Raw genomic sequence first — 24,738 nt, forward strand, 5'->3', positions numbered from 1 at the left:
AGGACCTGGTCCTAGACTTACTTCTCCCTCTGTACTCTCCCCCAGTAATATCTGCTCCCATGGCTTCATTTACTATCTTCATTCCAGTTACTCTGTATTTCTATTTCTAGCCAAGGCCTCTCTTCTGAGTCTCAGAGTTGCACGCCCAGTTGTCTCTTCTGCATTTCCACTCGAATGTCTCAAAGGTACTCAACAGATTCAAGACAGAATTTATAATCTTTTCTGTCAAGCCTGCTTCTACCTCATTGATTCCAGTGTTAGGAAATGGCTTAGCTTCAAACCCTGTCATCATCATCTGCTCCTCTTACTTCTTTACTCCCACCCCACCCTACATCATTTATTCACCAAGTCTTATCATTGCTGCCTCCTGAATAACTGTCAAATCTGCCTCTTCTCTCCATTCCACGGTCCTAGAGCACCATCAGTCATGGCTAAGACTGTTGCAGTAGCATCCTAGCTGGTCTCCCGTTCTGTCCCCTACCCCCATAAATCCCTTCTTCATACCACAGTTGATATAAATTTTTAACTCAGAATTTATTTCCTTACTCTCCTGCTTAGAATCATGTAATGATTTCTCATTACTCATAGAAGGAAGTTAAACTCTTGACATATCTCTAAAAACCCTTTATGATCTGGGCTACCTTTCCAGCATTTCGTATCATTCTCCATATGAATCACTGTGCTTCAACCACTCAGAACTTCTTACAGTCCCTCTGATATACAGGCTGTTGTGCTCTGCTTCAGGGCTTTGATATAAGCTGATTTAATCTGGAAAGCATCTTCCACCCTTCCCCCTTTAAGTCTTAACTTCAGTGTCACCTCTTTCTCCAGGTTTGTCCTATCCACTGTATGCCAGCTATTAAGAGATAACTATGACACTTGGCATTTCATTAAGCTCAAAATATTTTAAAATAATGAGTTGAACATCTGTCTTTCTCACCTGATGAGAATGCTGAGGGCACAGCATTCCAGTATAGGGATTGACCAATATTCATTGGATACCTAATAAATGCTTATTGAGTGGGCGAGTGAGTGTTGAGTGAGTGAATGAAGAAATTAAGGCATAAAGAAGTAGACGCTGTTGTCTGCATTCTTGACTTTACCCATTTGGTAGTCCTGGTACAGGTTACCTGAAATGTTGTTCCCTTCCTCTTGTATAAGCCACAAATTCTGCCTCTGTTCTATTGTTATATTTCTAATTGACATTCTCTCTGTTGATTGGAACTTGAGGAGAAACCTGCTTTAGAATGCTGTCTAGTGTGTTGATAATAATAATTTTAAAAAGTAGGCACAGGCAAGTAGTTGAATATGTCCTTATATGTATCTTTAAATATGTGGGGACAAAGCAGAGATACATTTACTGTTCCCAGTAAACTTCTTGCCCCTGTTTTCTGTTGTCTTGTTGTTTGTGTGTTTGTAGTTTCTGCCTTTGCTTGAAGCATCTCTCAGAGGGCAGTTTTAATTATTCAAGCCTTTTCATAAATAAGTTCCAAAGAATTACTTTAAAAAAACACCCTCTTAAATTTGTGCCTAGGAAACGAGCTGCTTGCAAATCAGTGAATGGCTCCCACAAGTACAAAGGGAACTCCAAAGATGTCAAACCCCCTGACCTCTGGATCCATCATGAGAGACTGGAGCTGAAACCCATCGATAAGTCTCCAGACCCAAACCCCATCATGACTGATACTCCAATTCCTCGTAACTCTCAAGATATCACACCAGTTGACAATTCCATGGACAGCAACATCCATCAAAGGCGGAATTCATATAGAGGTGCAGGTTGTCCCCAGATGTGGGGAAACTATTTCCATTTAAATCATTTTCCATTTCCTACAGTCGCCTGAATTTAGTGATTCCTATATGAGGTTAGGTTTAAAGAATTGTGTATTGTGGAATTTGGTCAACATCTGATAAAAATAGATAGCTTGGGGGAAAAAAAGCTTATTATAGGGGAGAGGTTCTGTACCCAGATGAGACAGCCTTCTAGATATGTTAGGTGTCTTCTCATGTGTCACCAACTTGATAACTGAAGCATTTGAGTCAGCCGAGCCTACGCCTCTGTTTATCTTATCCCTTCATTTGGAGTCTACCTCTCATTGTGCTGTTCAGAATGTTCTTGGTTTGGATGCTCTTACTCACAGACACCACACTGAAGCATGGTAGGCAGCATTGTGTCAACTGCACCTACTCCTGTAATGTGCTACTGACCATTTTCCTCTTTTTTCACTTCCTGCAGAAACACCTTATCCCATTATATTGTTTGTGAGTCCTGAACCCTCCACTGGAAATGTTTTACTTCTGAGGCTGCTTAGTGGCCTAGGGCACATGCTTATAACTAACCTCCATGTTTGATGTCTAGGGCATGAATCAGAGGACAGCATGTCTACACTGGCTGGAAGGCGGGGAATGAGACCAAAAATGATGATGCCCTTTGACTCCCAGCCACCCCAGCGTAAGTTAAAAGTTATTTCCCCTGTGCTGCCAATCTACCCAGTCATTCTGGGGAACCACTATGAACGATCTCTTTTACTTTACTTGATCCTGACATAAAAGCTGACCTACCAGAGCCTTGGCACCTTGAGCAAGAAATACCAAACACTTTCATATTCTGCAGTTAACATTATTCTTGAGATTATTATTCTTCAGATAAACAAGCTAAAAAGCCAACTACCCTAGTCTCCCAGGGTTAAATACTGAGGCACAGTATTTAACAGAGAAGTAACCAGTCCCCCTAACAGTGTGCATAGCATCTCCACAGTAGGGATGGAGAAGCATCCTTCCAGGCTGGAGCTCAGGATGTCACAGTATTCCTTAGACTTCCTGATACACATTCAGTGTTGATGGGCATATGTCATTATTTTTAATTGGTGGACTTTATATTTTAGAGAATTTTAAGCTTATAGAATGGAGGTTTTAAAAGAAAATTTTCCTACCTTATCTGATCATGCCTCACTTTGATAAGCATAAAAGCTACCTGGCCTCCTTTAATCATATTTGAAATTTAAAGTAAGTTAAATATCATGATTGGAAACCAAAAAAAACAATAGAACAAACAAATTCTTTTTTTTTTCAAACTACTGTGTCTTCTCTCTTGTCACTGTTTTCAAGGTAGGGAAGCCATCAGACTACCTAGCACAGTGGAGCTTTCAGGTGCAGGTCCCCTGTGTGCCCTCCTAGGGTGAAAAGGCCACCTGCCTACTAATAGCAAGTTTTTTAAGTTTTATACCAGAACTATTTACTGTAAGCTGAACAGGTGCCCAGTAAGCCGAACACAGATACCTAGATTCAAATCCTGAAAGCATCCACTAGATCACTTTTCAGTTTAACCTAAATGAGCTTTTGAATTTTTTATTCATTTAAGATAGCCTATTTCAAGAACTCTCAGCCACCTCTCTTTCGACAAGTGAGAGAGATTGAAATGATCACAGGTAGCCTACACACAAAGAAGTGAGCCATGGCTCCTTATACTTGGAAACTGGTGAAACGCCCAAGTGTGTAAATGCACGCACGCGCACAATGTCTCACACACTGTGCACAGACATGTGGGCATTAGATTCTGAAAGTCAGCTTTGAAAGAGAAAGGGCTAATTCATTACTAGGTTATTTCTGCACAAAGTAGGGACTGTGATGAAAAAAGGACCTGACCCCAGAAGCTTAAAAGGGAAAAACATGGTTTTCTTCTCATAAGAGGTACCCTGGCTAGGGTCCCAGGGCTACAGACATTGACTGAAAAGAGTAAATCCATTCCAGTTGCCTTTGATGTATAGCAAGATGGTAGCTTGACTGTTTGTTTTGTACAAGATTTTAGTTTTTACTTGAACTGGCTTATTTTTAAATGTTAAGGAGAAAAGATATGTTGTACCAGATGGTATCAGTTATTTTTTTTCTCTTTTTCTTTTTTTGGGGATGGGGAGTACACATAAATATACAATATTATTTAATTTGTGCCTCAGTATTTAAGAGAGTGAGTGGAATCTTTAATTCAAGAATCTGAAACCAGGTACTCTGGTACACTTGTGACCTTCAGGTTTTGAGATCCCCTTTCCCCACGTGGCTCCACCTTTTTCTCAAGTTGGGGTTCCCTGGAGTCTGTCCCACTATTCACCTACCCGGCCTTCAGATGAGCACTGCTGGGGAGAGCTTGCCAACATTGGGCTGAGGTTCAGTCAACCTTGTAAAAGGCCTTGCTCAGAAGTGCCAGGACCCCAGGCAGCTGACAGCCACCGATTGCCAGCCATGTTCTAAGCAGGCACTTTCACGTTGTCTTCTTTTTTATTTACCCAATTTGGAAAGACTGGAAATGCCTTTAAAAAGAGAAAGTCAATTTTGTTTTTCTGTGTCAGAGTCCTACATACTTAGAAGGCTTTTCAGGTTGTACTTCCTAGGTAAAAGTCAGGAGGCTTCTTCTGCCCTGGATTTAATTCTGGAAAACACTGATGCTGAAGCTCCCCGCTTCTAAAAACCACTTCTCTTCCCCTAAAGGAGATGCTGATCCCCAGACTCCCCTGAAACCTCCTCTGCCCGCTTTTTCAAGTTTTATTCCAAAGGACCACCTGAGCCTTCTGGTCTCTGAGAGCAGGGAAAGCCCCTGTTTTGTTGCCCAGGCCTTAAGGAAAAGAAGGACACTCCAGGGTCCTTGGTTGGTTGTGCCATCTGCTTGTCTGACAGGAGGCCAGGTTAGGAAATAACTGGAGAATAAAAGTGTCTATTTTGTTGACTAGGATTTTTTCTTCACCAGAGTAATGTTGAGTAGCCCCACAGAGATCTAGGGAGATCCTTGGTGACAGAGACATTTAATAGACTCCAAAGGCTAATTAAGTTTTATCACGGTTTGTGAAGTTCTTGGCTTAGAGGACAAAAAAGATCCCCTGTGTTCCTAGTCAGCCCCACCTCTTTGCCTATTAGAGGGGTTTAGAGCTGTCCATGTTGGTTTTAAACATTCTGTTTCTACAACTACTCTAAGGGAGTACCTAAGAGAAGCTTATTCCCCAACCGGGCTTCTGATTTTGTTTGTTTGCATCTTTAGGATTGATAATGAAGCCTCATTAAAGAAGTGTTTTGTCTTCATAGAAAGTTGTATATGGAATATCTGTGTGGAAATTTGGATTTGTTAGCAAAATACAGCAAATTTAATTCCTTAACCATTGTGGGAAGGAAGGAGGCAATTAGGAAAGATCCATTTATATTTTAAAATGTGAATGAATGTGGCTGAGCTCCCAGACTAGAAGCAGTAAGAGATGGTGCCATGGGCCTGTGTTTCATGCTTTCATACTAGACTGGAGTTCAGTTCTGTTTGAGTTCCTTTTAAGATATGAAAACTGATTAAACAGCTACTCATCCATTCAGCCTAAATACCTATCACATGCCTCATTCAACAATAAGAAAAAACAGAACATATTAGGAATATACTCAAAGGAAAAGAAACTTCTACTTTTTTAGCAGGAGAAAAAATAATAGAAACCTAACCATCATTTATTTGCCTGTGGATTTATATTTTGTGACATATTCAAATGGATATTTGTAATATATCGTGTAATCCATACTTATTGTAGAAGAATTGGAAAATACAGATAAACCAAAAGAAATTTTTTTAACTCCTGACCACACTTCCCCACAAGATAATCCCAGTAACATTTTAGTACATATTCCTTAGAGGTTTTTTTATGTGTGTACGTATGCATAGGAGCGTGTTGATTTAAAAAAAAAAAAAAAAGAAAGAAAGAAATGTAACATCCATGGCTGATTGTTCGCATCCAGCCAGCTGCCACCTAGAAGCCAAGGAAATGGTTGTACTGCATGGGAGGGGCAGGGGTGGCTTTGCTCTTGAACTGTGACTTGTGTGTGTCTGTGCAAGCATGTTAAGCACTTCTCTGTCTTGTGTTCATCCACAGCTGTGATTAGTGCCCATCCCATCCATCCCCTCGATAACCCTCACCATCATTTCCACTCCAGCAGCCTCGCTTCTCCAGCTCGCAGTCATCTCTACCACCCGGGCAGCCCGTGGCCCGTTGGCACATCCCTGTCCCTTTCAGACAGGGCCAATTCCACAGGTGAGAGATGAGGCTCGAGCCCCAGATGGAAAGCATTCCAAGAGTTGGCAAGCCAAAATGGGGAAGGACTTGTCCTGCTTAGAAGGATTTGGAATTTTTCCGTGTTGTTTATGTATCATAACATTTCTGTTACCGACTCAAATGTATTTCTGTAAAATTCACCCCGTCTTTTTTTCTCCCTAAGTTGGTAAGTCCTCAATACAAGATGTCCTCTTAGTAAAAACACAATAACTCTGATCACATAATCATGTCCTGTTTCATCAAGTTGCATCTTGATTCAGTCGTATTTTCAGTTTGTTTATTTTTCAGTCTTCTAATCTGAAAGGAAAACTCATTCTGGATGATTTTCAGACACTAGATGTAGCCTTTGCCTTAGTTACCTTGAAGATCTGTAGGGAAGCCATGAGACAATTCTCATATGAGATCTTTCTATATATATATACTGTGGCCCAAAGTAAGAAGTGCATCCAGGGGCAGCAGGGCCAGTGGCACCAGTAGCCACATTGAAAGCCTCAGGCCACCCAGCGGAGTATTGACATTAGAAGGGGCCAAAGAGGCATGAATCATCTCTAAAAAGCAGATAGGAAATGAGCCTAAAAATATGCGGTGCATTTAAAGAAATATATTACCAAACATGTCCCAGTTTGGAAATCTTAAGAAATAGTGTTATCAAAGTGTTTTAAGGAGAAAATAGTGAAGGTGAGGAGACGGTAAATGGAACAAATACTGTTGTTGCTCATTAAATGAAAGTTAACTTCCATCCTCTCAGTGTTGAGGTGCAAATCTAGTAACTTCTCATCTGTACCATATGTTCTTTTTTCCATCATTTGAAACTTGTCTATTAACAGTTATGACATTACTAGTAGAATTAAATTTTGGTCATTCGGGAAAATATGGGAATTTCAAGTGAATTCCATTTTAAAAAGCACCTCAGAACCTCATGCCAGAAGTTTGGGTTGGCAATAACATTCCCCCTCTCCTTTAAGTCTTGACCAGTTTGAAACCTACCCAGAACATCAAGTGAAGATCAAAGCTTTATTAAGGAATGCCTGCTGACTCCCAAAGTCACCTCTCGCAGACCTTTACTTGGTTTAGAGAACGCCACTTAAACTCATGTCTAAAATTGGCCTTCCTGCTCTCTCCCTCCAGATCCAGGTTTGGGGCCCCTGCCTTAGGACAAGACAGTCTACTGGTGTCTGTCTGGACAACCAAACTCTGCCTCACAGGCATAGTCTCAGATGGAACAGGGACCAGGAGGCAGCCTTCCAAATCTGCTCTCAGAAAGCAATTCCTGTGTCCTGACTCTGATTCTCTATCTGTAAGGCAAAAGAATCCCACCTGCTTGGATTTGGGCCTGCTTCAGTGCACAGCAGGCTCTTTCCATTCAGATTAGCCCCTCTCGTCCTTCCTTTTGTCCAGGAGGGGGTTGAAGGTTTGCAAGGAGCAGGGCAGCCCCCACCCAGCCCTGGTCCAGGTGGTCTAGTGCTGCTAAAAGGTCCTTTCTGTACAAACTTAGACAGACAGTGAAGAGAGGAAAAAGTAATGATCTACATCATTACAGGGTTCCTCACTTTAATGACCAGAAGGTAAACAGATGACAGGGAAATCCCTGAAGACTGATTTGAAACAGAGCACGTGTCTAGAAATGATCCGGATCCTCTCACTATTATATTCTCCTTTGTCTCTGGAGCTCAGTGCTGCCAGCAGCCCTGTACATGTGGGCTAAGCATGTCTAGGACTCGGCCAGGGCAGTCCTTGCTCTAGAGAGCATTTACCGTGTCACCACCACTCGACATAGCGAGAGCGCTTTCCATTCGTCCAGGCCCGTGGTCAGTGTGAACGTTGTGTGTCTTAGACCCTGAGAGGTAAGTCGGTCAGGAAGGGGGTAGGCCCCTCACCAAAGCAGAAATTCCAATTGCAGCATCGTTTTCCTTGTGGGCCAGCAGTGTTGCACGCTCTCAAGACACACCCTTCACCAGGAATATATTGTGCCCAGTGTCCTCTTGCAGTTATGCAGCAAGGTGGCCCTGTATGTGGCAGCAGGCCAGGGCCCTGGCTCATGTAGGGCGACCCTATTCTCCTTTTTACATTTCCCACTGTCCCGCAGAAGCTTATATGTCAGACTAAGGCATTTGAAGCAGCCAAGGTAGGCCTGTGTGCCCAGAGCTGACCTGACCCATCTGCCAATACACGCTGACCTGGTCCAGGCTAGAGTCTGAGTTCTCTCTCCTACCCCCTGCTACCCTCCCTAACCAGCTTCCCGCCAGCCCAGGATCACATGGAGTAGGACCAGCAGCTCCCCAGCTGTGGCTATGACTGGCTTAAGCACAAGAAACGAGGTCCTCAGTGCACCTCTTGAGAGGGTGAGAGGTGACCTAGGCCTAGTAGGGTTATCACAGCCAGGCTTTCAACACTGGGGAAAGTGTGTGAGTCCCTCACCCCTGAGACCTAAGATCTTTAAGCTAAGGGGGTAGCACTCATGACTGGCATGGCTTGTCTCTTGAGAGCCCAAAGGAGTAGATTCAATGATGCCTCAGTGACAAAGGCAGGGAAAGAAGTTGAATTTCTACAGACTGCTCGTGCATTACTACTTCAAAGAGCTTATTTTCCTTTTTAATGTTGAGGACTCTAGGAGTCAGGGAGGCCCTCCTTCTGGCTACCTGGTACAGCCTTTTGCCCTGAGCTGCCGTCTCCAGGCCCCTCCTCAGGATAGGGTGGTTGGCCTGCACCAGCTCCCACCGATTGAAAGGGCTTCCTCATGCGGTGTACCTGGGTCTTGGTGCTACTTCTGCCCCTGCAGGGTCAGGGCACAAGTGGTGTTGGAAATGGAAGGGCAGTATAGTGTGGCAGTTCAGAGCATAGGGCTTGGGAGTCAGGGTGCAGGATTGGGATTCCTGCCCTGGCCGTTCTGAGTGTGTCCTGGGCACTGCCTGACCGCCCAGCGCCCTCTCAGTTGCATGAGGAGAGAGCGAGCTAGTGAGGATCAGGCAGGCGCATAGCACTGGCTCAGACTGAGCCCTCCGTACTTCACAAAGAAAAGAACCTTATCAGTTATCCAGGTCCTGTGTTCACGGTTCGTACATCTCAGTTAATCCTCACTGAATTACCTTGTTCTCCCTGTTTTATAGGTGAAGAAACAAACTCAGAGAGATTCAGTGACTGCCAGGTTCACCCAGCTAGTATGCCAGGATCACAGTCCAGCTTTATCTGACTCCAAAGCCAGTGTTCTTTCAATCCCACCGTGCTGCCTTCTGGAACAACTCTGACCCCTCTTCACATATTTTGAGATTGTCCTGTTCTTCCTTAGTCTTCCCCTTCTCCAGGCTGATGTACCCCTATTTTTTTCTCTGGACCCAAACACTCTTCGTATGGCTTGCTCTTAAAGCCAGTGACCTCTAGACCGCTTGACTGTCCAGGTCTCACTTGAGCTGCGGGGCTGTTGCTCTGGTGCGGCTGTGCACAGTCCCCAGAGGGCATGCGGGGCCTGCAGTAGCCACCAGGCCTCGTGGGCAGGTCGGGTACTTGGCCGGTGCCCAGCCAGCCGTAGTAGCTGCACCTGTCATCTGTGACATCACAGCCAACGAGTGATGTAAATCTGCTTTTATACTTACTTACATCTTAATAGAAGGCAGTCTCAGAAACCTTTATGTGTACTCCACAGGGGGTAGTGAGGAGAACTTAGTAAAATTGTGGCCACTTAGCTGCGTAGGCGAGAATATTTCAGCCCAGCAGCTGGTTGACAGTTGTTTGGGATTCTCTAGATTAGTCCATTTTCACCTAGCCTTGGCCGTGGTGCTCACCCACGTTCCCTTGGACCGGCACTGAGCCTGAGTGCTCGTTGAGCTGGTCTCAGGGGCCCTTAGAAGGAGCCAGAACCCTGTCTGTGCGTACAATGTAACAGCAGAAGAAATGCTAACATTCAGACTCTCCCGCTGTAGAATCCGTCCGGAATACCCCCAGCACTGACACCATGCCAGCCTCCTCGTCTCAGACATGCTGCACTGACCACCAGGATCCCGAAGGTGCTACCAGTTCCTCTTACTTGGCCAGCTCCCAAGAGGAAGATTCAGGCCAGAGTCTTCCTACAGCCCACGTTCGCCCTTCCCACCCACTGAAGAGCTTTGCTGTGCCCGCAATCCCGCCCCCAGGTCCTCCCACCTACGACCCCGCGTTGCCAAGCACACCTTTACTATCCCAGCAAGGTGAGTGAGGACAGCACCCCCCCCCCGGAGGGCCCTCTGGCTCTGGCTTATGGCAAAAGTGACCTCTTCTTTGAAAATAACAAAGCAAATGTCTTCAAGCTTATCCTAGCAGTTCAGGGTAGCTGGGAGTCATTGTCCCTCTCGGGGAGTATGTGGGCTCCCCTCCTCGGGGAATGCATATGAACCTAGAAAATAATTTGGTGGGGAGTGAGGGCTGATTTTTTGAGTTGTGTTTTGGGTGCAGAATTCTTGGTGATAAAATCCGGTGGCTGAGGGTGTAGGCAGCAGATCTAGTCCACTTAGTTCCCAGAAATGCCTCACTCTACAGGGTTCCTACAAGCTAGAGAAGGATCGGGGAGGACAAGACATGCAAGTTAAGGGGCCCTTCAGATGGGACGGAAATCCGTCAAGTTCACATGGCCCAGGAAAGTCCCTTGACCTGAAAGGCATGCTTTTCCCGACTTACCGCATCTGTTATGATGGTTTGTTTTAGAGCAAGTCAGTGGTTTTCTAGCTTTTTTGGTCTCAGGACCTCTTTATACTTTTAAAAGCTATTGAGACCATGAAAGAGCTTTTCTTTATGTGGGCTGTATTTATCAATATTTAGTATATTAGAAATTAAAACAGAGAACATTTTAAACTATTAACTCACTTAAAAATGGCAATAAATCTGTCATGTTAAGATAAATAACATTTTTTATGAAAAATAACTTTTCAAAACAAAAATAGAGAAAAGTGTGACATTGTCTTGTATTTTCGCACATCCCTGTAGTGTCTGGCTTAGTAGAAAGGAGCTGGATTCTCATACTTGCTCCTGCATTCATTCTGTTACAATATGTTATTTTGGCTGAAATGTAAGAAGAAAACTGTGGCCTCACAGGTATGAAGTTGAAAAGGGAAGAGTATTTTTGTAACCTTTTCAGATAACTGGATATTCTTTTTTGATACTATAGCAAAACACAAGAAGTTGTAGTTTCTTAAAGGTTTTGGTTTTTTTTTGTTTGTTTTTGTTTTTTTGTTTTTTTTTTTTTTCTTAAAGGTTTTGTAATGTAACACAACCATATCCATGAACTGCTTGTCCTCTGTTCCATTAAAATCCATCTAATCTTACACTTTGAATGCATGATACCCAACATCACACATTGGTCATTTGGAAAATATTGGTTCAATAGGTTACACAAATCCTTAAATCTTGATGGATTTCATTATACAATATCTGAAAATACATTTATTAATATCACCACAGTCCCCAAGTATCGGGAGGCTCTCAAGCTCATGGTGGCAGATACAAGTTTCTCAAGATTCTAATTTTCACTTGAAACATAAATTTTATCATTGGCCACAAATACTGTCCATTGTTTTTCTTGAACTGTTTCGCTTACTTTACTTTCTAGAAAAGGTCCACCAGATGCTCAAGTCTGAACACCTGGTTTGTCAGTCTTTCTTTGGACTAACATTGGTGTTTCATGACAAAAGCCACAGTCCACTTGTAACCCAACCTGTCACAAATGCCTTAAGCTTCCGACAGCCACCGTACTGTGGGATTTAGCATAAGTACTTTATACATACTTTCCATTTTGTCACAAATAATACTTGAGGGACGTGTAATCGAGGCAGAGTAGTTTTCTAAAGCCAAATGGAATACTTTCTCTGGCCTTGAGATGCCCCACGGTCTCCCTCCTTCTGTCTAGTGCAGTGCCTTTTCAGAGCAGGACCTGTGCACTGGGCCTGGGTGCATCCCTCACCCTAAAGCAGCATTTGGACCTTAGCTGCCGTCATGAGGTCTCGGGAAGCCGGCTCAGCCATACACCTAATGGTGCCCTTTCCCCTTCAGCTCTGAACCATCACATTCACTCGGTGAAGACTGCCTCCATTGGGACTTTAGGAAGGAGCCGGCCTCCTATGCCAGTGGTGGTTCCCAGTGCCCCTGAAGTGCAGGAGACCACAAGGATGTTGGAGGACTCCGAGAGTGTAAGTTCCTGGGCCATCAGCCCAGCCAGGATGTCTGGGTGTATGTGTCACGGGCGGGGAGTGTACTGGTCACGCTGGTCTTCTGTGCTGGCCCAGAGGTGTGAAACAGATGCACTCGTTCACTGAGCAGATGTACGCTGAGCATCTCCTCTGAGCCAGGAGCTGTGCTGAGGATTTATGTGCTTTCTCTTCCCCCCTAGAGCTATGAACCAGATGAGCTGACCAAAGAGATGGCCCACCTGGAAGGACTAATGAAGGACCTAAACGCCATCACAACAGCATGAGACCTTCCCCAGGACATGACTGCAGACCTAGGTCTAGAAGTCTTGGGACAGAGCCTGGAAAGCAAGGATTGTACAGAGCACGTGAGGACAGCACTTGAGAACACAGAGCAAGCAAGCCAGCCAGCCGGTGCCCCTGTGTGGGGCTGGCTCCAGGCACGGGCCACCTGCCTTCTCCTGGTCGGCCTGGAAGAAGCCTGTGTCAAGGCGGCTTCCCTTTGCCTGCTAATATCCTGCAGGACTGGGCACCATGGGCCAAAATTTTGTGTCCGGGGAAGAGGCAAGAAGTGCACCCTACATTTCACTTTGTGGTCAGGCTGTGTCTTCGTGCTGCAACTGCATCGCCTTTATGGAGTGTAGACATTGGCATTTACGTACGATTTTATTTGTGTCCTATTTTATTTTACCTTCAAAAGAAAAACACTATCAAAAACCAAGGGAGTCCATGGTGTTCTCCACAAGTGGTTGACATTTGACTACTTGTTCGAATTATGTATGAAAAGTAATTGACAGTGTGGGTAGTTCCAGGGGTTGGCTTGTTTTTTGTTTTTGTTTTTATTTTTGAATTCCAAGTCTTTGCATCCTCTACCAGCTGTTAATCCATCACATTGAGGGGGGAGGAAATGTTGCATTGCTGTTTGTAAGCTTTTTTTATTATTTTTTTTATTATAATTATTAAAGGCCTGACTTTCTCCTCTCATCACTGTGAGATCACAGATCTATTTGAATGAAATGTAACATTGAAAAGACTTGTTTGTTGCTTTCTGTGCAGTTTCAAAGTATTGGGGTGGGGGTGGGCCGGGGGGTTGGGAATAAGAAGTGGAGGGGCTGCTGAGGTCTGTGAATGTTTCAGTCGTCGTGCTTTCTTCCAGAAGCCTGCAGAGAACGGAAGCATCTTCTTTTTCGTCCTGTCCTGGCATGTCCATCTCTATTGTCACTAAGTTGCAACTGGACTTTCATTTGGATCTAGTTAAAAAATTCTTCTGTGCAATAGGTGAGTTCGAGGACTTAGCTGCCCTGATGTCTTGGTCATATCCCGATGAGAATATCCATGCTGAGAAGCCAGTGCTGTACTTCCAATCGCGGGAGTGAAGCGGACGGAACAGGGTGAGAGCCTGAGCCCGTTCCTGGAAACTCAGGGGGCACCGTGGAGCCCCTTTCCTCCGTCATCACCTGCTCCCTGGGGGCAGCGGGGGGTGAGGGAAGGAATTTTGTTTCCACGCAGGACCCCTTGCTTCTCTCTAGTTCCCGTCCTCGGCCACTCTGACTCTCGCTGCCGTGTTTCAGAGCCCCTTAGGAGAAGCAGGGGCTGAGCACCCCTGAGGCTCTCCACTTCCTTCCGAACATTGTTCTGTGGGCAGCAGGGGACAGGACAGCGGAGAGGGACAGAGGAGGTGGCCGCTACCCCCATCCCAGCAGCTCAGCAAAGGCCCTGATTAGACCGGGGGTGGCAGGAGGTGCCTGCAGCGTGCTAGAGGCCCTGCCATGCACACAGAAGCCTTTGCCTTGGCAAACAGTTCTTAACGTTTTTCGTCTCAAAAAGGTAAGGAGCTGAGGTGTTGTTTTCTTTTAAATACTGAGAATATTAACAAAATACAGGCCTGACCCTCAAGCATCTTCCCCCACTCCCCACCGTGCCCCGGAGACAGTGTGGAAGGCAGAGTAGAAGACACGTCAGGCTTTGGTTCTGTAGCCAAGAAGAGGTCAGCTGCTGAGACCGCCGGTGGGTCCCCAGCCCACCAGCCCGAGGGCCCCGGGCGCTGCCCTGGCCCCACAGGCACCCACTTGCCTTTGTACATTCGTTATTTCCCCTTTTTTAGGTCTTAACACATATTTGCTTTTGTAGAAGATGAACTCTTTGTATTTATTATTTGGGGGCAATGAAAAGTGCAATGCTGGATCTCCTGCTGCCACGCTAGCCGGTCACACAGGATAGTGCCAGGCAGGATTCTGGAAAACCAGTGCACTTAAACTGATCCTGAAGAGAGCACTCAGAGCACTCTGGACACCAGGAGGGCTAGATTCCCCAGAAACTGTCTTACCTTTTGCCCAAAGAAACGTGCTCAGTATTCGGGGCGTTCCCTCCCGTGAACCCTGACACTTGTGTTACCTCAGGGCCTTGGTACCTGGATACTGCCGCAGAGCTGGGGCGGGGGGGAGGGGCCTATTTTTAAATAAAGTAACTGTTCAAAGTTGGGGGATTTTTTAAAATTAAGAAAAAGGAAAGCTATTCTGTATTGCACCTTTTCACAATTTAATACATTTTCTTACATTTTCCTGTGATTTTTGAAATTAAACCATTGTGTGTCTTGTAATGTCCTAGTTGAGCTGCTGCTCAGCAGCTTCCTTCAGGAGGATTTGGAACAAATGTGTCTGTTGCCTTGTTGCCTGCTGGAGGGGGGCCTGGAGGGCTGCTGGGGACTAGTTTCTGTACACTTTGTTTGGCCTTTTCTGTAGTTGATGCTGTAAACTCTATGGCTTTTTAAAAAAAATTCATGTTTTTATTTAGTATTGGAAATCCAATACACTTTTTTAATCCAATCAAAGTCTGGTGTGGTCAAAGAGTTTTTTTCCTTTTTCCCTAAGAAAACAGAACTTCGGGGTCTCAGCCTCGAGATCACTTCCCTGTCGCCCTCACGATCTTCGGGGCCCCCGGCGCCTTCCCTGTTGGCCGGGGTCCAGGCTCCGAGGAGAAGCCGCTCTGGCGGCCCCGAGGACCTGCTCCCGCCCTCCCGCTGCGGCCTCACCCGGCACCTGCGGGGCGCTGGCAGGAGGGGCAGGCGCCCTCGGGGGGCCTTCAGGAAGGGCGCCGGGCCCACTACTGGGGCTCCACCCTCCTGACCTCCGGGGCCCCTTCTGGAAGGGCGCCGGGCCCACTCGTGGGCTCCACCCGCAAAGGACCCACCTCCAGATACCATCACCCTGGGAATTAGGGTTTCAACATACGAGTCTGGGGGCGCAGTCCCTGCGGCCGGGAGATCTCTCGGGGCGAGCGCAGCAGCCGTAGGCCCCTCGGTGAACTGGCCGTGGGGGGGCCTTGCTGGGCGCCTGGGCCCCAGCCCTTCACCCTCGGCCGCCCAGCCGGGCGCAGCCCACCGTGGGAACCCAAGCCTCAGGCTCCCGTGAGCGGCCTCGGGCTGGGGTCCGCGCTCCGGTGTCGCTGCGGCCTCCAGGCTGAGCCCCCGCCACCCTGTGTGCCCCGCTTTCCCGCCACAGGCCGGGCAGTGAGCCGGGCCCAGGGCATTGCAGCCCCCCCGCCCCCCCCCGCCCCGTCCTGGCTGACAGCGGAGAGCCCGCCAGGCCTGGCCCCGGCCGCGTCCCCGGAGGAGCCCTGGGCACGTCTTACAGGGATCCATCAGCCCGAGTCTTTCTCCGCTGGACCGTGGACTCGTGGGGCCGCGTCGGTGCCTCCTCCCCAACGCCTAACGCCAGGGGCAGGCGTGACAGCAGCAGATGCTGGTCTCCTGGATGCATGGACAGACAGCTTTGAGGACTCCTGGCCTGGAGCGTGTTGGAAGATTGCCCACACAAGTGCCAGCCCACCCCTCCTTTGGAGGGATCCTAATAGGTCTCTCTTAATGCTGGCGCCAGGCCCCTCCCGTTCCAGGGGCCACAGCCCTTCGGTGTCCTGGGGTGAACGTGAACCATAACAAAGCCCGTGTGCCTGGCAGTCCTGAGAAATGATGCTGATGCCACAGCGACCACCTCGGGGCTGGGAACTGGGGCAAGGATGTCCTCCACACTGGTTCTAAGATGAACATTACGAACAAGGCTTGATGTCAAAGAGAAATGCCCTCCTTCCCCAGTCCAGTTGCCCCTCCCCGTCTCCTGCCGGGGGTGTGGTATCGTCAGGGGAGACTGGAGAACATCACTGAACATGCCATCAAATTGGTGGGGAAGGGGGCATGGGCAGGGACAGAGAAGCAGGGAGCAGGAGGGGCCCCAGACCGCACGTACAACCATTCACCCTGGGTTTCCAGCTTCCAAAGGAGGAAGTTCAGCAGAAGGAGAAGAGGTAGGAGAGACTAAGTGAAGGGAAATAATACATTGCATTTTTCATAATCTCTTAAGTATGTAATGTTGAAAAATGCTATTAAAAACTGCAATTACTCTCTAAGCAGAGGAGATGATGTTCATCTCAAGATGCTCTTTTACTCAACAAGGAGGAACTTGATGGGTTTTGGAAATGGGAGGATCTCAGAGGTAATACAAGGCTGTGTGCTCCTTGCACAGCGAGAAACAAACCCCCTCTAGCTCCCACATCTTGCATGATGTGCGCCATGTGCACCAGGCCTGACATGAGTCACTGGCTTCCCCGCAACAAGGAAAGGGGCTTATGGACCGACGCGGTGACGGACAGACCACAAATCTAGCGGGTGAGGGTGACCATAAATGGGATTGGTTCACCAGGATCAGGAGCCCAGAGCCAGAAATGACTACAGGGATCTAACCTGAGAACTCACAGAAACGCGGGGGGCGGGTAGGGGGCAGAAGGCGGGACACGAGACCCTTCACAGTCAAGGAGCGTGGGGGCCAGTCAGCTGTATTCAGATTTTAAGAGACGGGCTGACTTCGGCTGCTGTCCTGGTGGCAACCCTGGATTTCCACCCCTCCGTCTCCGCCCTGGAGCAGAGCCCCTCGCCTGACACGGGCAGGCTGTGCTCCTGTCTCCTGTTACGGGTCTACCCTCTCTGCACCTGGCCTCCCAGAGAGGAATCTGAGAGCCATCCGAACGCTTCCTTGACACCCCAGCACGCGCTCAGCGAATGTCCCCCAGAGTGGCTCCTCTTGGTCGCGTGTTGGGCAAACTCCTTGCCGACACCCGCCCCCCCCCCCCCCACCACTGCCTCTGCCTCACCAGCAGTCCGGCCTCCACACAACCACAAAGGTGATTGCTCTAACCCGATCTGGCCTCCCCCCCACCCCTACTCAGCACCGGGCAATCACTTCCTCATCACGTGCCCTGCGGAAGAGAAACCAGTGCAGCCCTGGTTGCCTCTTCTCGTTTATTTACAATTTGCACTTACACTTAGGCCCTGAAGTCTGGCCTCTATAACCATTCCCTTGGCCTCGAACTGTCACCCTACCCACTACCCCCATGACCGGCTTTCTCTGCCAGTAAGTTTCTATCCATCTTTAAGGGCCCGACCCAACCGTCGGTCCTCCGACTGTTCTAATTCACGTCTCTGCCTTTTCTAATACACCGTGAACTCCTCAAGGAAAATGATCCGGCTAGGTTTTGGGTTCCTCCATCCAATACCTCGCACAATCTAGGTGTTCACTGAATGGACTTCCCCGAGGAAGATGGACTTGGAGCTACCATGGCCCGGTGCTGGGGCGGTTGGGCAACCTCCTAACTCCTGCCCGGAGCCTACACTCCAGTTTTGCAGAGGACGTTAAGGCTGAGCTGAGTGTAGAATCACTGAGGCCATCTTCTGGAAGAAGGAGGAGCCCCTGCGAGCTGGGAAGCTTCTTCCCTCCACCAGCATACCTTGAAGAGAACCAGTCTCCGCCCTCCTGTTTCCTAGTAAGGTCAAGGCCTCTAGGACCGTGTTCAGCCCATCATTGGATCAAGCACTGGAGTCCCAGCAGGCCAGAGCAGAGGGTGTCGAGGACGCACAGAGCCATCCTCCCCAGAATCCCTGGAACCCTGCGAAGTTGATTTTGGGGAAAAGAGAAACGAGGCCGGAGCTGTGGGCGCTTTTTCTGCCCGCAGTGTCTCAGATTCATTCTTAAGGAACTGAGAACTTAATCTTCCAACATGTCAACATGCCCCACCTCCCACCCCAGCTCCTGCAACACAAATGCCCAGCACACCAGGGTTTGTGGGGTACGATCCATACAGTCACCTCGCCTACAACAACTACAGGCTGCCAGGGAGCCCGGGCACCGACAGCCGGGTCGCGGCATCCTCCAGTATCCTCCCAAACCCCCAAAGCCACCAGATAGGCCGCTGATGCCCTACGTGAGGACAGCAGAAAGGTCTGGGGCCAAATAGAAGCTTCCAACCCTGACCTAAAGTTGTGGGAGATTGGCAAGATTATTGGTGGCATGTGGCGAGATCTCACTGATGAAGAAAAACAAGAATATTTAAACGAATACGAGGCAGAAAAGATAGAGCGCGATGAATCTATGGAGGCCTATCATAGGGCCCCCGCCACCCTGCTTACATAAAGGCCCAAAGTCGTGCAGAAGCTGCTTTAGAGGAAGGAGTCGACAGAGTCTCGCATGGAGAAAGGACAACCTTACATGAGCATCCAGCCTGCTGAAGATCCAGGTGACTACGATGATGGCCTTTCAGTGAAGCCTACAGCCACCCCTGTTTCCCGAGAAACCACCGCCTCATCAGTGAAATCCTTGGAGTGTGGTGCCAGACGTTCGGTCACTTGTCACAGCGGCTGGAATGCAGGTCCTCGAGCGACAGGTCCAGTCCTTAATGGTTCATCAGCGAAGACTAGAAGCTGAACTTCTTCAGATAGAGGAGCGACACCAGGAAAAGAAGAGGAAGGTCCCAGAAAGCACAGATCCATTTAACAATGAACTTAAAGGGTTGTGCGGTCTGAAAGCAGAAGCGGGTATGGAAAAGGTTGCCGCTGAGACTGCACAGGCAGGACACCGGGCAAGAGCAGAGGGAGACAGAAGCAGCAGAGCCCCCTGGACGTGGTCAGAGCAGCGTGGTTCCCCAGGAAGAGCCAGCTGCTAGCAAGACCCAGGGAAGAAGGACACGAAAGCATCCCTATGGGGCCAGAGGAGACACACCTCGAAGAGGCAACGGAAAGCCAACAGACCGGTGAAGAAGGCACGTCTACTCCTGAGCACAAGGAGAGCGGGCAGGAGGGGGTGGACGGTACGGCCGAGGAAGGGACAGTGACAGGAACACTGGCTCAGAGAGCAACAGTGCAACAGTGCAGGAGCCACCGACAGACCCCACAGCAGAAGGTGAGAAGAAAGAATAAATGTTGCCTTGTTTTGTGTGTTCTAAATGCTTTTTTAAATGAAAAAAACAAGTTTTTTGAATTTTAAAAATAAAAAGTTGATTTTGGGCCCATGACGCTGGGTTTGGCTAACTGGGTACCACGGGGTGGGAGTGGTCCTAGTGAGTTAAGAATGAAGTGGGTTCCTTTTATAAACTCAAAACCCAGGTCTTACTGAGAATTCTGGGCAGCTTTCTGAAAGAGGACAGGAAGATCTACTCTTGAAGACCAAAGGATGGATCAAACTCCCACAGACAAAGTTGCCTAGGGCATGGCAGGAGAACCAGCCGATGAACATGCTAGACTAACACACAGGAGGGAAATGGGCTGGAACTGGAGTCAAAGAGATCTTGCCATGGGCAAGTGGTGTGAGAAGAGGAGTATCTGGGGCCAGTCAGATAAGGGTCTTCCTCACGCAAGAGGAAGGTATTGCTCACAAATACCCCCCAAAGCCTCACTTTATGCCATGCACTGAAGATGCAAAATGAGAAAAAAAAAAAAAAAGATGCAAAATGAGGAAGAGCAACATCTCCGCTAATGTATTCACATCTCTTCAGTCTAGAACACAGACATTTACCAGGCGGAGATCACCATCCGGCACAAGGGCTGAGACCCAACAGAGTGGTGATCTGGTAAAGCGAGGAAGGAATGTTCAGCCCTGGCTGCAGAATGTGGGGGTCACACGGGAAGTTAACCCGAGGCTGGTGGGGAATCCACTAGAGAAAGGAGCCAGCGTTTCTTCCAACCCTGCTTGCACTAGATCTGCAGAGCAGGGAAAATTCAGATGCTGGCGAAATTACAACAGAGAGTCTTTGAAATGATTGGCTCAAAAGAAAGTAAAGGATTTCCCTAACAGAGGACCAAAAACCTGCCCCCGGGTGGTAAATGAAGAGGGAAGCTGGTGCTTCCGGCCCTAAGGAAATCCTAACACCTGGAACCTGGAAGGCGGGAGGGGATGGAGGGAGCCGCTAACACGGCCCACAGCCAGAGGGAGCGCCCGGCAGGAGGCCCCAGGAGAAACCTAGCGGGAAGCCTGACTCGCACTGATGTATTTTAAAAATAAGTAAAAATTGTCATTCTCCTGGAGAATTTGTTGAAGATTTTTGTGCCTATATTCATAAGGGATATTGGTATGTAGGGGTTCTTTCTTCTATTTTTAAAATCTGGTTTTCCTTGGGGGATCCCTGGGTGGCTCAGCGGTTTAGCACCTGCCTTCAGCCCAGGGCGTGATCCTGGAGACCCGGGACCCGGATCGAGTCCCACATCGGGCTCCCCGCAGGGAGCCTGCTTCTCCCTCTGCCTGTGTCTCTGCCTCTCTCTGTGTCTCTCATGAATAAATAAATAAAATCTTAAAAAACAATCTGGTTTTCCTTTTAAAAACAATCTGGTTTTCCTTATCAGTAAGGGCAGTCTTCTCTCTTCTTCTACTTTGAAGGGTTGGTGTAAATTGTTCTGTAAACATTTGGGAGAATTCTCCAGTGAGTCCATATGGTCCTGGACTTTTTCTTTTTATGGGAAGTTTTATTACTAACTTAACCTCTCTACTTGTTATAGATCTACTCAGATTCTCTATTCCTCCCTGCTTCAGTTTTGGTAATCTATGCATTTCTAAAAATTTTCCCAATTTCTCAGGGTTATCTAACCTGTTGGCATACAGCTACTCACAGTACACCCCCTATATTCCTTTCTTTTGCTTATAGGTCAGTAATAATATCCCCTCTTTCCTTCTTGTTAGTATTTTGAGTCTTCTCTCTCATTCTCTCTCTCTCTTTCTTTGTGTTTGCTGTTGTTTTTTGTCAGCCTAGCTCCTTTTTTAAAATATACAAGTTGTAAGCTCATTTTCTTTGATGTAGAATTAACAGGGTTAATTTGATGCCCCAAATGATGTAAAATTATAACATTTGCATATGAAGACTTTCCTTGAGGTAGTCCGACTTTCTTAAGGTTATTGATTTGATGATCAATAAAACTCAAAGAAACTATACATTTGTTCACAGATTTTTGTTGTTGTTGTTACTTGGGAAGTTCCATAATGGTAATTCCATCCAGAGTCATAATTACCAGTGGGGAAAAATACTCTCTCTGCTGATTGTGTGAGCAGCACATTGATACTCTCTATATAACCACTTTATATGAAAGCATGTACATTTTGCAAAAAGTGTGCACATGCCTATTATCTCATTTTTGGAACTGGACTAAATTGCCTTATTGCCTCCAACAGGGTCAGTTGTCAAACTGTCAAAATTTGTCAATTTTGTTTTTGTTTTTTTTTTTCAAAGAAACAACTTTTGGTTTTGCTGATTTTCTGTATCATTTTTCTATATTTCATTCATTTCTGCTCTAATCTATATTATTTCCTTCCTTCTACTTGATTTGTTTCTTCTTCTTTTTCCTAATTTCCTAAGGTGAACATTGAAGTTATTGATTTAAGATTTTTTAAAAATATAGTAGCTTCTTTACTATAAATTTCCCTCTGAGCACTGCTTTTGCTGCAACCCTTAAGTTTTGGTTTGTTGTGCTTTTGTTTCCATTCATCTCAGTTTACTTTCTAATACAACTTGTGATTTCTACTTTGACCCTTTTGTTCTTTAGAAGTCCATTGTTTATTTATTTTATTTTATTTTATTTTATTTATTTATTTGTGAGATACACAGAGACAGAGAGAGGCAGAGACACAGAGAGAGGGAGAAGCAGGATCCACACAGGAAGCCTGACATGGGACTCGATCCCAGATCTTCAGGATCACACCCTGGACTGAAGGCAACACTAGACCGCTGAGCCACCTGGGCTGCCCAGAAGTCCATTGTTTAATTTTCATTTTTTGCAAATTTCCTTCTGGCATGAATTTCCAATTTCACTATATGGTAGTCAGAACATATTTTGTATGATTTTAATTCTTTTAAGTTTATTGAGACTTGTTTTATGGCCAATACATGGTCTATCCTGGAGAATGTTCCATGGGCATTTGAGAAAAATATGTATTTTGCTGTTATTAGGTGTGGTGTTCTCGGTGCCTGTTAGATCCAGTTGGTTTGTACTCTTGTTCAAATTTTCTATTTCCTTGCTGATCATCTATCCAATCATTTTATCCACTATTGAAAGTGGGGTATTAAAGTCTACAACTATTGTTGTTACCTATTTCTCCCTTCCATTATGTCAGGTTTGCTTCACGGATTTTGAGGCTCTGTTGTTAGGTGCATATGTGTTTTTAATCATCAAATCTTCTTGATAGATTAACCCTTTTATTATTTTAAAATATTATTTGTCCTTAGAACTGATTTTGCCTTAAAATATACCCTGTCAGGGGGATCCCTGGGGGGCTCAGCAGTTTGGCGCCTGCCTTTGGCTCAGGGCGCGATCCTGGAGTCCCAGGATCGAGTCCCGTGTCGGGCTCCCAGCATGGAGCCTGCTTCTCCCTCTGCCTGTGTCTCTGCCTCTCTCTCTCTCTCTGTCTATCATGAATAAATAAATAAATCTTTGAAATATATATATAGGGATCCCTGGGTGGCGCAGCGGTTTGGCGCCTGCCTTTGGCCCAGGGCGTGATCCTGGAGACCTAGGATCAAGTCCCATGTCGGGTTCCCGGTGCATGGAGCCTGCTTCTCCCTCTGCCTATGTCTCTGCCTCTCTCTCACTCTGTGTGACTATCATAAAAAAAAAAAAAAACACCTGAAATTATATATATATATATATATATATATATATATATATATATATCCTGTCAGATATTAATACAGCCCCTTCAGCTCCCTTTTGGCTAAAATTTGTATGATGTATCTTTTCACATCCTTTCAATTTATTTGTGTCTTTGAATATGATATGTCTCTCTCATAGCGTAGAGTTGAATTTTATATATAATATATATTTAATATGTTAAATAATATATCAACAAATAGGATTGTATTATTTAACATATTAATATATTAATACATATTTATTTATAATATATTTTATTATATATTAATACATATATATTAAAATTATATCATTTTATTCATTTTGCCAATTTGCTTTTTAATTTGCTTTTTAGTTTGCTTTTTAATTTGGGTGTTTAATCTATTTACATTTTATATAATTGCTGATGAGGCAGGTTGCTATTTGGCATTTTGCTATTTGTTTTCTATGTCTTTTTTTTTTATTGTCCCTCTATTACTCTGTCACTGCCTTCTTTGTGATAAGTAAATATTTTCTAGTGTTACCCTTTTAATTCCCTTGTCCAAAGTCACAAATCATAAAATAAAAATTTGGTAAGTTGAACATCATCAAAACTGAATATGTTTACCACTTGGGGCACCTGCATGGCTTAGTCGGTTAAATATTTGACTCTTGTTTTCAGTTCAGGTCATGATCTCAGTCAGACTGGTGCTGGGCATGGAGTCTACTTGAAATTCTCTCTCTCCCTCTCCCTCTGCCCCTCCCACTCATGCTCTCTCTCTCTCTAAAATGAATAAAGCTTTAAAAATGTTTACTGTTTGAAAGACATGGTTAAGAAAATGAGAAAGCAAGCCATAAACTGGGAGAAAATATTTACAAAACATATATTACAAAGGACTTGCATTCTGAATATATTATTTATAATTCAATACTAAGAAAACAAATGACCCAGCAAAAAAGCAATGGGTAAAGATTGGAATGGTCACTTTACTGAAGAACACATATGGATAGCAAATAAATGCCTGAAAAGATGCTCAGCATCTTTAGTCATAATAGAAACGCAGATTAAACCCAGAAGTTAACATTACACACCCTTGATGTGTATACACATTACCTCGATGTTAAAAATAAAAGACTGACAATATCAAATGTTGTAAGGATGTGCAATAACCGGAACTCTCATATAATTGCTAGTGAATGGGAATGCAAAATAGTATTCCAGCTCACCAAACAATCTAGCAGTTTCTTATAAAGTTAAATATAGACTTACCGTATGACCCCACAGTGCCACTCCTTGATATATTTTTAAAGATTTTATTTAATTTTTTGAGAGAGAAAGAGAGTGAGCAGGGCGAGGGGCAGAGGAGGAGGAAGAGGGAGAAGCAGACACCGTGCTGAGTGCAAGCCCAACTCAGGGCATGACTTGATGTCACGACTCTGAGATCATGACCCCAGCTGAAACTGAGAGTCAGATGCTTAACGAGACACCCAGGCGCCCCTACTCCTGGATGTTTACTCAAGATAAATGAAAATCCATGTCCACATGAAGACTTGAACATGGATGTTCATAGGGGCATTATTCTTAATAACTAAAACTGGAACCAGC

General features: G+C 46.0%; 1 protein-coding gene and 1 pseudogene across 6 annotated transcripts in view; both read left to right on the forward strand.

The window, feature by feature from the left end:
• Positions 1 to 15,050, forward strand: part of NEO1 (neogenin 1) — a 235,362-nt gene extending 220,312 nt beyond the window's left edge. For 5 of the 6 annotated variants that reach the window (XM_072809538.1, XM_072809537.1, XM_072809539.1 and 2 more), the window contains 6 exons: positions 1,535 to 1,773; positions 2,360 to 2,452; positions 5,892 to 6,050; positions 9,989 to 10,252; positions 12,087 to 12,223; positions 12,424 to 15,050. In XM_072809538.1, coding sequence (XP_072665639.1) covers positions 1,535 to 1,773; positions 2,360 to 2,452; positions 5,892 to 6,050; positions 9,989 to 10,252; positions 12,087 to 12,223; positions 12,424 to 12,507 — 976 coding nt within the window. In that variant the 3' untranslated portion in view covers positions 12,508 to 15,050. The remainder of the gene's footprint in view (positions 1 to 1,534; positions 1,774 to 2,359; positions 2,453 to 5,891; positions 6,051 to 9,988; positions 10,253 to 12,086; positions 12,224 to 12,423) is intronic. The other variant, XM_072809540.1, reaches the window with a different exon arrangement.
• Positions 15,051 to 18,278: 3,228 nt separating this feature from the next.
• LOC140622909 (SWI/SNF-related matrix-associated actin-dependent regulator of chromatin subfamily E member 1 pseudogene) lies at positions 18,279 to 19,460 on the forward strand (annotated as a pseudogene).
• Positions 19,461 to 24,738: the final 5,278 nt, after the last annotated feature.

The sequence above is a fragment of the Canis lupus genome, chromosome 32 (assembly GCF_048164855.1).
Source record: "Canis lupus baileyi chromosome 32, mCanLup2.hap1, whole genome shotgun sequence".
Taxonomy (NCBI): domain Eukaryota; kingdom Metazoa; phylum Chordata; class Mammalia; order Carnivora; family Canidae; genus Canis; species Canis lupus.